At 49.7% G+C, this 13,381-nt stretch overlaps 1 protein-coding gene across 5 annotated transcripts in view; it reads left to right on the top strand.

Annotated features, from left to right (window-relative positions):
* The window catches only part of LTBP2 (latent transforming growth factor beta binding protein 2), a 71,731-nt gene that overhangs the window by 41,546 nt on the left and 16,804 nt on the right, over positions 1–13,381 (top strand). For all 5 annotated transcript variants that reach the window (XM_041397806.1, XM_041397779.1, XM_041397789.1 and 2 more), the window contains 6 exons: positions 5,158–5,232; positions 8,986–9,108; positions 9,571–9,735; positions 10,538–10,768; positions 11,292–11,314; positions 13,019–13,058. In XM_041397806.1, the coding sequence (XP_041253740.1) occupies positions 5,158–5,232; positions 8,986–9,108; positions 9,571–9,735; positions 10,538–10,768; positions 11,292–11,314; positions 13,019–13,058 (657 nt within the window). The remainder of the gene's footprint in view (positions 1–5,157; positions 5,233–8,985; positions 9,109–9,570; positions 9,736–10,537; positions 10,769–11,291; positions 11,315–13,018; positions 13,059–13,381) is intronic.

Genomic DNA, 13,381 nt, shown 5'->3' with positions numbered 1-13,381 from the left:
ACACACACTGAAAGGCTAGAACAGAAGGGTAGGGGCAAACAGGAGCTGGAAAGTAAAACCTGGAGAAGACTGATAGTAGGAAAAGAGAACTAGAGGCTGGTAGAGCAGCTGAAGTAGAAACACTAGGATGTGGCTGAAAGGGAGCTCAGGAACCAGCACGGTAGTTGTACGGTGCTGGTGAGGAAGCTGCACTGAAGCAATGACCTGTCCTGTGGCAAGCTCAGGATGCAGGGCTAGTAGCAGGTACACTGCTGGGCAGAGCTACTCCTGCTTACCTGCCAGACCATAGGTTGTTTTGGGGGATACAGTGGTCTGTGGAAAGAACATGTTGGAACAATATTAAGAGATGGTCTGTAGAAATTAAACTCAATGAGACTGGAGCTACAGCTCAACACATACCCCATGGCAGGCGTGGATTTGGATACTGGTTTTCCCAAAGCCTTGGCCCTTCTCAGGCACATGGGGATAAAGGAAACTGGTAGCAGAGAGTTCTGTCCAGAGGGGATCACAGCCCTGCTCTTCTACCTCCTCCCTGTCCATGAGACCACACACCTCTGGGACCAGCAGTCTTCCAGGAAAACACCCATATCAGTGGACACCATCTGCAGTACTGCCAGAAGCTACAAGTCTCACCCTTCTGTGCAAATGAGACTTTCTGGGTGCAGGAGTAAACCTGCATTTTTTAGATCCTGATTTTTCAGTGCCCCCTGTCCCTTATTTCCAGCTACAGTCAGCCTGAGCATGGGCTGGGCTGTGCACCCACTCACTGTGCTCACTGCAGATCTTCCTGGGCTGCTTTCTCTCCTCCTATGGGTTTTAACTGCATTAAGAGACAAGTCTTTGAAGGCTATTGTTTTGTTTTTATTCCCACTCCACATGTTTTTTCAAGTTTTTTGTCCTAGAGAAAAGTCTGAATTTCACTGGAAAGTTGGATCTTGTAATGTCTGGCTTGGCATCCGCAGCACTCCCGAACAGACCTCCCACTGTGAGAGGGGTGGCAGCTCACCCATGGAGCCGTCATCGTCACAAACGCCAAGTGGCTCTGCAAGCCTCACGCTCCCCTGTGCTGTGCCTGCAGGCATTGAAACAGCCACAGGAAGCCCCTTGAAAATCAACCCCTGCTCTGCTCCTGGGAACAGATGGGGTAGGATGCAGGAAAAAAATTCCCTGGATATATGGGAAGGAGGCTACAGAGGCCACTGTTACCGTGTGCCACAGGCAATCTGTGCGGAACAGTAAAGAAAGGCTGGAGGTGGGGAAAGAAGCTGAAACCTCTGCAAGGTCGTGCCAGCACCACAGAAAGCAATGCCTAACCTGGGAAAGCACAGCATTTTCAGGAATGCTTTGTTCTGCATAGTGCTTGTTTTGCTCATCGTTCACATACAACATTGTCCTAGCAGCACACAACAGCAGTGTTACAAAACTAGGGGGTTTTAGGTACAAGGTCTCTTGTTGGAGTTGGAAGCACCTTGGGAGCAGAATGAGGATCTCACTGTTGAAACACCAAATGGCAAAAAGGAATTATCAGATGCTTCCTTCAAGAATCTTTTGCACCTTCAAGATCTTTACTGATCATGAGTAGAGCCAGAGGCCTTAGTTTTGTGTCTCACATGTAGCACTGGTCCATGTCCTCCCCACCACTACTAGCATAACTCTTGTTGGGGCATTGGAGAAAGTCTTGCTGGAGCCTCCTTACAACAGGCCACCCAGAGGAGAGCAGGCAGGACAGACCTAGACAGAAGGATTTCTCTCTTTCCCTCGTGTCCATTCTGCCTTAGAACTCAGCTGAACCCCACAGCCACAGCCTGCTACTTGCCGTGGCACCTCTAATACATCTCTGGAGGCTGCTGTGGGGCCCAAACTGCTCTGCTCTTCTGCCACTGAGCCCAGCAGCTCATGTCCTCTGTGCAGTGGAGGCTGATCTTCTCTACTTCACACTAAAGCAGGCTGAGGCTTGACTGAGTCCACCATCCCCCTTTCTCCAGGTGTCATGAGACCATTCAGTGCTGCTTCTTTCACCTCCCAGGACTAGAAGAAGCACCAAGCTGCCCTCAAGGTTTCTCAGTGAGTTGATGTCTTTAGTATGGTAGATGGAAAGAGTCAAAAGAAAGGGGCTAGCTTTCAGGAAATGGGCATTTCCTCACTTCTCATCTGACCACAGGCTTGCTTCTTCCCCTTTTAAAAGAGTGGTATTGTATGGACTAATGTAATGTCTCATCCAACAAACATTGTCTCACTTCACACCCTTGTGCCTACCACCACTAGAAGTTTTCCACTTCACTACCATCCTGAGCTTCTCCAGACAGTGTTTGGGTAGCCAGGGCTGTTGGGCAAAATCTCTTCTCATAGGAAGTGATGAAAAATTAGCCTAATTGCTTAAAGATTATCCTGCTAGGCGACAAAATCTCTCTGCCCAATTTCTGTATATTCATTTCCTGTCATATTATGATCCACTTGAGTATTTTTCTAGCGGGGGACAAAGATGCTGGTGGGAGTCCTGGGTTGTGGCTGCTTCACACTCACCTCCTTTCTGAGCCGGTGAGCTTATGGCATGCATGCTCCTTTGTATGAGCCCAGCCCTGACAGGGATGCCTGGTGCCTGCAGAGCTTGCAGAGAGCTAGAGGAAGCAATGAGGAGAGCCAAGAGGGACTCCTAATGTGCAGCTATCTGGTGACCACATTGGTTTGGCACAGTGTCCCCATGGCTGAAATGCCCAGGAGGCAAGGTTGTGAAATCACACTCTTAAATCAGGAACCAGGGCTCCCTGCCCTCAGCAAGCCTGAAATCTGTCTGCCTGATAGATGCAACTCAGCTGCTCCATCCCTAGCATTGGGTTCTGGGAGACCCCTTCTTGGAGAGAGTGTAGACAGATACAGGAGAACTGGGGCCTCTTCAGCTCTGGATGCAACAGATTTCTGCCCTCTCTGATCATCAGATTAGCTTTTTCCTTTTGGTGGGTTCCAGAGGAATAGCCTCCTACCAGCTGCATGAGAGAAGGTTGGATGCTGATCCCCTTTGCAGGAAACCCAAGTGTCCTAGGCTGTTTTTTTCAGGAGGTTTTGGCCATCTCTGTTGTCGTTCAGCCACATCTAAGTGTGTGGAAGGAAATAGTCCTCTACTCAAGAAACCAAGCACAAAGCTGAGAGTTAATAGCTTATATCCTCCTGCAGCCACACACTGTCTTCCCTTGTGGACAGATCCTGGCAGCCTCCATCCAATACTTCAAAACTCTCTTAGTTCCACTCTTGGTACAGAGAGATCTGCTCACATTACATTACAATTATTCTTTCCAGGGAACATGCGTTTCTTTGCAGAGTTAAGACATTTGTCCGTAGCTTCACAAGTGATTTGCTGAAGTAGAGGGGTTTCCCCAAACTGGAGTTTGGTAAGTGCTAAGGTGGCACAGTCCAGCAACTCATCTGCCCACCACTGGCATTTTCTGCCTTTCCCTCTCCCCAGCAGCATCTGTTGGAGGGATGCTGCAGAATCTGTTTCTCTGCAAATTTTTCAGAGGGGGAGCATGGCTCTGACATGTCATCACTGTTTGATCTCCAGCATGCTTGGCTTCTGCTCAGAGGGCTTGCACATAACAATGGTGCTTCATTTGAGTGTCTGTTATCACACTGTGCTGAGGCTGACAGATGTTTCCAAGCACAGTTAATGCCTGTCGGCATCCCCAAGCCCACAAGCTATGGTGTGGGAGGACCTGAAATCCCACTGGGGTACTGAGCCTGGAGCCCATAAGCCAGAGGTGTTTTTTACCTTCCCAGAAGGTTGAAAGGTACCCAGGGTTTCTCAGTATCACCAGAAGCTCCCTCATCCCTAACATCCAGATATTTGTTAGCACCTGCTGCCTACAATTCGTGACTAAACTGTTGAAGGGGGTAAATAGAATTTTTTGTCTTTGTCATTCACTCAGCTGCTCAGGATCAATGTACACATGGAAAACCTTGTAGCTTCATTTAATATACCTGAGAAAACCAGATTTTCTGTTCTCCTTCCTGGTACAGGCTGGTAACAATGTGTTCTCCTGTCTTTTATTTCCTAAGCACCTTTCTCTTAGGAGGCTGGTCACTAAATTTTGCCTTAGAATAACTGTCCTAGAATGGCTTTAAATTGCTTTATAGAGTTCAAGTGTTCAGGACAAAGAGTTATGGACATGCCTGCTCTCTGCTCACAGAATGCGTTCTTAAAATTTGCAGGCTTTCTTTGTGGTCTTAAACTTTGCAGGCTCTTTCCCAGCATCTCCTGCTGTAAGGATGGTCTCAATGTGTCCCTGTTTCTTGAAGCTGCAATGTGTAAGGGATCTGCCAGACCCTCAATATGACTATTGCCATGGAGGGCTTTCTACATATGACACCAAGGAGAGAGCTACTGATGCCAGGCAGGAGAAATCAGAGTGGTTGGAATATGGTTGGGCAGTCACTTAGCTGTTGCATTCATTCCTTGTTCCCAAGCAAAAGATCCAGAAATTTAAAAGAAACCCCACCCTAGGAAAATCCCTACCTTAGGCAAAGTACCCTTCTTCCTACCCCACCCCATTCTTATTCACTTCCCAGCCCATCCACTCAGATTCCCTTTTCCTTGCTCCAAAATTCAATGCCTAAATTTGACTTCTTAGGAATTTATGGGCCACATTTTACTTGCCTTTAAAAAATTTGGAGAGGTTTAATTGTGCGTGTTACAGAACATTTTGAAACCCACAAAACTATTTAAAGCAGAAATCTGAATTTTTCTTTGATGAGAGGGATTGGGGAAGGAAATCACATGCAGTATAAAAATAAATGTAATAAACAGGGCCTGAGTTGTTATTTCAGCAGCTTGTCAAGGACCTCAGCCATTCCTTTCACTCTGATCTCCCTTGTCATGTGCCAACTGGCTATCCAAACTGACCTAGAAGGACACAAAGTGACGTAGTGGTAGATATGAGGCACAGGCAGCACCCCTGGGTCACCAGATTGGCACTTACCAAGAAGCAGAAGACACTGCATGAATGACATGGCTGCTCTTACCTTTCCCTCTGCCCTGGGAGTCATCAGAAGCCCATCCAAGGCAGGCCTAGGGACTCTTTCCCCTCTGGAAGGAAGGCAGAGAAGGGAGGACACTAGTGGCTGGCTCTACTGCCAGTGTCCCACACTGTTTGCTTTTTTTCCCAGCACACCCTGTGATTGAGAATGGACAGGTGGAGTGTCCCCAGGGATACAAAAGGCTGAACCGGAGCCACTGCCAAGGTAAGGATGCTGCTTTCATCTGTCTCTCTCCTTCTCACATTCACTGTCAGTGTTGAAATTATCTACACAAAATACATTTATCTAAACCCCTGATATAGCTCTGCAAAGAATGTGACTTATAAAAATCTCCATGTTCTCACCAAGAATGAAAGAAAGCCAGGTAACAGAGAACTATGTGACTCTGCTGACAAGCACAGTGACCACATAGTTGGGCCAGTACAAGAGAGCTCCCCTGTTAAGTCCTACTGACCCAGGACCTGTGCTTATGCTCTAAGTGTGAGTGTAAAAACACTTCTTCCATGGTCTGAAGCAACAGAAATTCTGTTTCCTAAAAATATTTGTGAAGGTTATCAGCTTGTTCATTTGTTCATTTACAAGTAGGAGTGTGCCAATTTGAACATTTACAAGTGGGAGAGTGCCATAAAAGCGATGCCTTCTGTTCTGTGTCACTTGTTCATGCTGCTGGGCTGCCCTGCCTGCCCCATGCTGCCAGGATTGATCCATTTCTCACTTCTGTGATCCCTCAGTTCCATATGAGGAAGACACCAATCTCTCCCCTTTTCTCTCTGGTTCATGTTTATTTGGCATTTCTTGGGCCTACACTGCTTGTGTTTTTCTGTCCTCTGACTAAAGAGGAATTTATTGTTCCCTTCTTGTGATCCCCAATAAGCTGAGAGGTGTCATCTCACAGATGCAGCAGGGAGCAAACCCAGTGCTGGCAGTCCAATGACTCATCTCTTTTAGCTGGGATTTTCCACCATGCTTACTTAATTAATGATTCAACCTCCCCACATTGTCCTGAGGGAGAACTTTCACCAACACAACAACTATTCATCTTGGTGCTCAGATCTCATCCCTTGTGTGGCCACAGACAGTGCTGTAATTATGAGGAGCTACCCAGAGACATCAAATATGAGTTGGAGGAACAAAGGAGCTGGAGGGAATCATGTCAGAAAGCAGAGATCTGCAGTGCCTGCTCTGGATTTCTGTCCCCTGCAGATCAGGGAGGAGCAGAGGGAGATGACAGTGTGGATTTGTCTAGGAAGATGTTTTTGCACAGGAAAAAGCATGAACCAGAGATTTGTGCCTCTGGATGCTCTTTTGTAAACCAGACTGGAGAAGTCCTGTTCTTCAGACACTACTGCTTCAAGGCGCTATTCCCATCTCTACTGTTGCAGCAGACTGTGTGACAGGAAGCCTTAGCACCTCACTTTAGGGCCTAGAGTGAGTAATTTGGTGGACAGATGTAGGAGAGGCTACATGGAGCCTTCTTTTGCCAGCCCACGTAGGAGGGGAGACTACCTGGCTTTGCAGGTTATTGTTAAAGAACTGTGACTGGAGGAGGACCCTGCAGAAGCCCACTTTCCTCTGTTCAATATGGACAGGAAGGGTTTTCACTAGTGCCTTCCAGCAGAGGAAGAAATAGTTCACCTTTGCAGTACCTCCTTTCATTTCCTTGCTGCATCCATTGAACAGACCAAGGCTGCAAGGAGTCTGAGCAGAGAGTGCCTGTCAGAGCCAGCCAGGGATCCTCCCAGTGCTGCTGGGACTAGCAGGAAGGATGGCACTGGAAGAGGTCCTGGAGGCTCAGGGGTAGGGAGGTGTGCATGCAAAGCAGTCACTGCACATGACACACTCTGGCACCTTGGTGTCTGTAAGTCCTGGGAGGCAATATGTGTATTTGGTGTCTGTTGCTGACCTGAGTCCTTTCTGCTGACCAAGCACTGGTCAGCCTGCACCTTTCCACCAGAAGCTGCCTGACTCAGTCTGGCTGATTCTGAGGAGCTTGTGTGGGGTGGGAAAAAGCAGCTGATGCAGCACATGGATCTCAGTTTGTGATCCCTGAGGCCTCTTCTTGTGGGCTAGCCCTAGCCCTGGCATGCTGCAGGGTAGGAGTGTGTAGCTCTGAGCGTACCTGCCTGTGCTTTTATTTCCTGGGGACTTCCACTGTGGCTGACAGCAGAATAGAGGGTGTTGGAATGAGGCCTGGATGTGGCCCTGTTTTAAATTAAGGATATAAAGCCTAGTCTTTGGTGCTTGTTTATTTTGTGCTCTCATTAATCCTCCAATCCCTTTGTTCATATGGGGTCAAACACTTTGTCCAGTTGGTCAGTCAGAAGGAAAAAATACTCTGACTATGCTGTGAAGTGACAGGGATGAGCCACAAGGCTCCTCCAGAGAGCTCTAATGTCTTTTCTGAGTGGGGTTCCCAGCATATTTGGGGTTGGTCACTGGTTGTTCTCATGAACTCTGTCCTGTGCTTGGTACAGAGCAGGAAACACTACACTGTGCAGCCAAATCCAACTCCTCCCTGTACTTCTGCTGATCCCTGTAGCATTGGTACTGCTGATGGACTTAACTTCTGGCCTGGTCTTCATGGTCCTTGTATGTCTCACCTGTGTATGGAGCAGCTGGTGGGATGAATGGAGGAGTTTAAGAGCACAGGACTGGGGAGGACCACAAGGTCATTAAGTCTGAACTTCAGCTGTCATTGCTTGCTGTGTGTCTCACGACAGCCCGCTCCACCAAGCAGTAGTGCTTTGGCTCTGAGGAATAAGGCAGTGCTGGGAAAGCTGTTCCTGAGTCTTCAACCCCATCCATCTTGAAACAGTCCCTAGAGCACCACTGGGTGCTCTGAGGGCACTTGAGGTCTCACCAGGGCCATGCACCCTGCCACTGGACTGCCCTATGTCTTTGGCCTAGCATCATGTTGGCATTTCTTGGTCTTGACAGCTCAGAGCTGTCCTGTGAGCAGTGAGTGGGCCCCAAACCCTCTCACTGATGGCTTTCACCTCTTAGCTGGCAGTATATCTTCCTGTGGTTTGTCTCAGGGTGGTGCTGAGGTTGCTCCCAGTCCTGCTGCTCTGTGTCTCATCCAGCTCTTCCTGCACTGCTTGTGCCTCCTGACACAGCACATGTCATCAGCATTCTGACTTTTCTGGACCAAGCTCTTTAGTGAAGATAGGAGGCTACATTATTCCATGAGGACACCTTCCTCCTTAGTCTCCATCTGAAAACTGCCCTCAGCTCTCCTTAATGCACTTTTTGCCAAACCCTGTCTTCTCTACCTTAGCTCATACATTCTTACATGGTGCTGTAGGAAAGCCTTTACTGCAGGCCAAATGGATGAGCCCAGTGGTGTTTCCCTGGGATAAACCCAGCTTCCTTCCCAAAGACTGTGTCTGATGAGTGCTGAGTCAGGGGCAGAGGCAGAACTTGAGAGAGGGTTTGAATGTGGTGACTTCAGACTTGATCACCCTATTCTTAGAAGAAGGCACAGTGAGCCACAGCCTGGCTCACCACCCCTGTGCCTCTGGATGGGATCTGTCAATGCCCTCCCTGCATGCTGGCACTGAGTTTCTCAACAAGGATCCTCTGTGGATGATAGCTCTATGGAAGCAGTACCAGCAATCAGGAGAAAGGACAGGACTCACCATTCCTGGCTTGCAAACAACCATGATAATAGTGACCCTGACAGAGAGTCTCACTGTAGGGGCCACATCTGTTTTCCACAAGGACCGAAAGGAGAGCAGTCACCACAAGCCATCCTGCAGCTGCAGCAAGCAAGTTCTGCAGATGTGTGACAACTATCACCACAAAGGTCCCCACTGTGCTGCTTGGTGTGGTGGCTGCCTCAGACACCAGCCCAGCGGAGAACCCTTTGGTTTGCAGCACCTGAATGGGAGGCACTGGGTTGGGAGTTTAGAACACCCTCAGCTTCTTCACATGTGAAAGGCTCTCTTCTTTCCACAGATATCAATGAGTGCTTGATGCAGGGCCTCTGCAAAGATGCCGAGTGTATGAACACCCGTGGCAGCTTCCGGTGTACCTGCAAGCCTGGAAGCATGCTAGACCCATCCCGTAGCCATTGCATCTGTAAGTGCTCCAGGGAACCCCTCAGTATGGGCAGGGACCTGCGCAGAACCCCATGGCTGAGTGGAAGCCACAGCGTGCTTCACATCTCCTTTCAGGGTACCTGAGTTGGGTTGTTCTGCACTTGTGTGCAGAATGAGTCCCATCATACATTTTCATTCTCCACGGACATTTCGTGGTCCCTGAAGAGGCTGAAGGGAATGTGCATATGGTGTGGCAGCAGAGGACACAGCCCCCTGGGATGAGAGAACTCCCACATGAGCTGGATTTTCTTGGGGATGACACTGTTGGGGTAAAGACCCAATGGTTGATGGCCAGGGGGTGTCCTGGAAAGAAGACAGGGCAGTCCTTGAACAGGCTGGGAGGCACAGGCAGAGAAAGAGCCAAGGGGGAGAGCTGAGTGTCCCCCATTCTCTTTGGAGAGCTCGGGGCACCTCGGGCACTGACCCGGCTGTTGTGTTTCAGCGGACAAAGCGGTGTCGATGGAGCAGGGGCTGTGCTACCGCTCGGCAGCCGGAGGCGTGTGCACCTTCCCCCTGTCGCACCGCATCACCCAGCAGATCTGCTGCTGCAGCCGCGTCGGCAAGGGGTGGGGCGAGAACTGCGAGGAGTGCCCCATGCCCGGCTCAGGTGAGATGTGCCTGCTTCAGCTTTGTTCTGGTTACACTGGGGTTTGGGTTTGCCTGAACACAGACAGCTGCAGGATCCAGAGCTGAGCAGTGCAAATGCTGTCCTGGGAGATGGGTACAGAACCCAGGAAGCAGACCTGGATAATACTGGGAAGATGGAGAAGTCCCTGATGGGAAACCACCCTGTACCAGAAGGAGAACACAACCATGTGTATGCCTGGCTTTATTCAACAGCCCTTTTCTGTCCTACATCTTTTGCTGGGAGGAAAGACAGGTGAGGATGAATTTGAGTACCTCAGCATGGGATTGGGTGGAAGGGAAAGCACAGAAATCCTCAGGGACCAGAAAAATGTTCAGGTGTTTTGAGCACAGTATCTTGAGTGCTGTGCAGAGTGCTTAGTGCTGAGGTACTCCGGGTTTGCTTTTATCTGCTCCCTTGCTCAGCCTGGACCTTCCTGTGGCATGACCTCTTTCTAGCAGTACTGACCATGAGAAGGGATTTCATTTTGGGGGTCTGGGAATGCCTGTGAGAGATCCACCCTGCTCTGTGAGCACATTTCTTCTGCTTGAAGCATCGACCTACTGCAATCAAGATGTGTTTCTTTAAGAATTTAAACCTTAGAAATTACCTTAAACCTTAGAAAATTATAGGATTGGGGAAACTGGCACCCGCACTCACATACATGCCTGCCCATCTTCACTCCACTGTCCCACTATTGTGTCTGGGTATGGTAAGCCAGGTGATCCCTCCACCAGCCTCCAAGCTCTGCTTTCTAAAGTTTTGATTTGATTTTCCTTCACAGAGGCCTTCAAGGAAATTTGCCCAGCAGGACATGGCTACACCTACTCCAGCTCTGATATCCGACTGTCAATGAGGAAAGCAGAGACAGAAGAGCTGCCCCTCAGCTTAGAAGAGCAAGGGGAAAACAGCAACTGGACTTTGGACTGGACAGCGAGGAGACAGCAACTGCAGGACAGCCTGCGTGGCAGCATCCTGGAGGCATTCCTCCACCCTGGCACCTCAGCAAGACAGGGTAGTGTGGGGTCTACTGCTTAAAGCTGCTCCATCTGGGCCCCTAGCAAGGGTAGAAAACTTCTTAGGTCCTGTCATATACCATGGATGGACCTCTGGCTGCAAAGGGCTCCTACAGACTGTAGTGTTCCTGAGGCATGAGGTCTTCAAGTCTTTGGAAAGTAGGTTGTTTCAGGCTCCTGCATCTTTGCAGTTGGTGCTGACTGGCCAGGCTGCCTCCATCAGGATCAGGACCTCAGGCCTGCATGGCAAGCCTAGCACTCCAGTCCTTGGGCTTCTGTCCAGCCCAGCTGGAAGGCAGTGTGACCAACTTCTTGTGCCAGTATTTGCTGGAGCAGTTGTTCCTGGGGTCTGCACAGTGCCAGGAGTCCAGGTGTCTCGGCTTTGGGAACAAGCTCTTGCAGACAAATGTGAGGGACTGAATGGCAATGTCTTAGAGGTGGGGTGAAGTTAGGGCAGTCATGGTTTCAGGACGATGCCTATCTGACTTCTCTCTACTCATCATGCACTGTTTCCTTTTCCAGGTGAAATTTATCCTGCTGTGCAGGTGAGTAAGGTTCGTCTTGCCACAGCTCGATGCATCCATGGTAGCTGGATGGGCTGGAGGGAGATGTCATACAAATTAACTAAAAGAGTGGGGATTTAGGTTAGATATTTGGAAGAAGGTCTTTACTGTGAGGGTGGTGAGACACTGGAAGATTGCCCAGACAAGCTGTGCATGCCCCAGCCCTGTAAGTTTTCAAGACACCAAATTGGATGGGACTCTGAGCAACCTGGTCTAGTAGAAGGTGTCCCTGCCTATGGCAGAGGGGTGGAACTAGACGATCTTTAAGGTCTCTTCCAACCCAAAACATCCCATTACTCTATTCCTGCTTACACTCTTTTACTGTTCAGCCAGGCAGGTATGGGAGTTGTGGCTCCAGCCCTGTCTACACTGCATCTGACAGGGACTGAAGCTCTAGACAAGAGGGATTATCCATGATGAACTCAGTCCTAAAGAGCAAAAGAGTGAATTACAGCAAGGATCTATCCCACTATAAAAGGAGATCAAGGAGAATTTTGGTTTGAAATTCTGGTCTATGCTGCATATTCAAGTTTGCTCTGCTTTCACTAACTTCAGTTAATATCAGCTGTACTTACACAGCTGAGGTGTGGACACTCACTGTCACACTGGCCTGGCTGTAGGGCTGATGGGCAGCAGGATAAGAGGAACTGCTGCAGTCAGCTTTAGACATGCTTCTCTCATGGAGCCCAGTGTCCTGCTCAAGCCCAGCTCACAGCCAGCTCTCTCTGTGTTGAGGTGGGTGCAGCAGAAACACCACTGGAGCTGCCAGGGCAGGAGTCTCCAGCACTGGCTGTGTGAATTCACCGTTGGATGGAAGCAGCCTGGGGACTGATTTTCTGCTAGACTCTCAACTCTGCTAGGCTGTGTGAATTTATTTGAGTGTCACTTGAAAAATGTGTGCCTCTTGATCCATGCTGTCAGTAGAGGTTTGGCCATATCTCTCCTGAGCATACCTCTCTGTGCCCTCTTGCTATATCAGCTCATCCCTCAGACATATACAGCACCTCTGAGGGAAGGGACAGCACTGCCACTGTCACTGCTTCATAAACATGAAGTAACTTGGCTCAAGTACATATGAGAAATCTCAAGACAGGGCAGAAATTTGAACCAAAGCCTCCAAATGTGAAGTCTGGAACTTACATTGTTCAGTTGCCTATTTTCTTCATTCATTGTGGAAAGCTCCACGGAGCAGGGACTTGGGACTCAGGTTGTGCTCCAGCATTTCCTTTGGCAGCCATAGGTTTGCCAGGAGGGGATGCTGAGAAAGAGCTTCTAGCACAAAACACCCTTCTGGTAAGGGAGCACTGTTGATGCAGGTCAAAGCAGCAGCAGTCCTCAGGTCTCCAGAGCTGCTGGTAACAGTGGCAATATTTACCGTGCCTGGATGACCTTCCTGGCCACCTTGAGGAGGTGCCTGCCTGGTAGCAGTGCCCTGCTCTCACCTGCACAGTGTGCTGCCACAGTCCCTCTGTGGGTGGCCCGTGGAACATGGCCTGAAGCTGTGTTTTGCCCAGGATAATGTGCTCAGGGCAGAGTGGCCCTGCCAAATGCACCCAGCTGGGGCAGCTTCTCCTCCTACGATGGCGATCTTTGGGAGAAAGAGGAGCCAGGAGGTGGGTGGGAAAATGTCACAGGGGTGCTGCATCCCAGTTCCATGCACAAGAATCCTATGTTTCTGTCCCTCAGGGAACTGCTGATGCCACTGCAGAGCCTGCCATGCGCAGAGGTGAGTGCCAGGCTGGTGGGAGGGCAAGGCACGTGTGGGGAAGAGAATAAGACAGTGAGGAAAGTGGGGAGACTGGGAGCTCAGGGCATGCCCCGAGGGCCACCCTTCTCTGCATGGCAGCCCCCAGTGCTAGGCAGGACGGGGTCCTGGCTGGGTTGGCTGTGGGCAGCAAGGAGGACCCCATGACACTGGGTGGCTGATGTGGGGCTATTGGAGTGTGGAGAGGTGATGGATATCCAGCAAGGTGAAGAAGGCTGTGTTAAATAATAAGACGATAGAGGTGCAACCACCCTGCAGCCTCTTCCTATGTTCTCTTTTGGTGC

The sequence above is a fragment of the Onychostruthus taczanowskii genome, unplaced genomic scaffold (assembly GCF_017590055.1).
Source record: "Onychostruthus taczanowskii isolate IOZ18803 unplaced genomic scaffold, ASM1759005v1 scaffold1, whole genome shotgun sequence".
NCBI classification, from domain to species: domain Eukaryota; kingdom Metazoa; phylum Chordata; class Aves; order Passeriformes; family Passeridae; genus Onychostruthus; species Onychostruthus taczanowskii.
The sequence above is the reverse complement of the archived record's forward strand: the minus strand, read 5'-3'. Positions and strand labels throughout refer to the sequence as shown.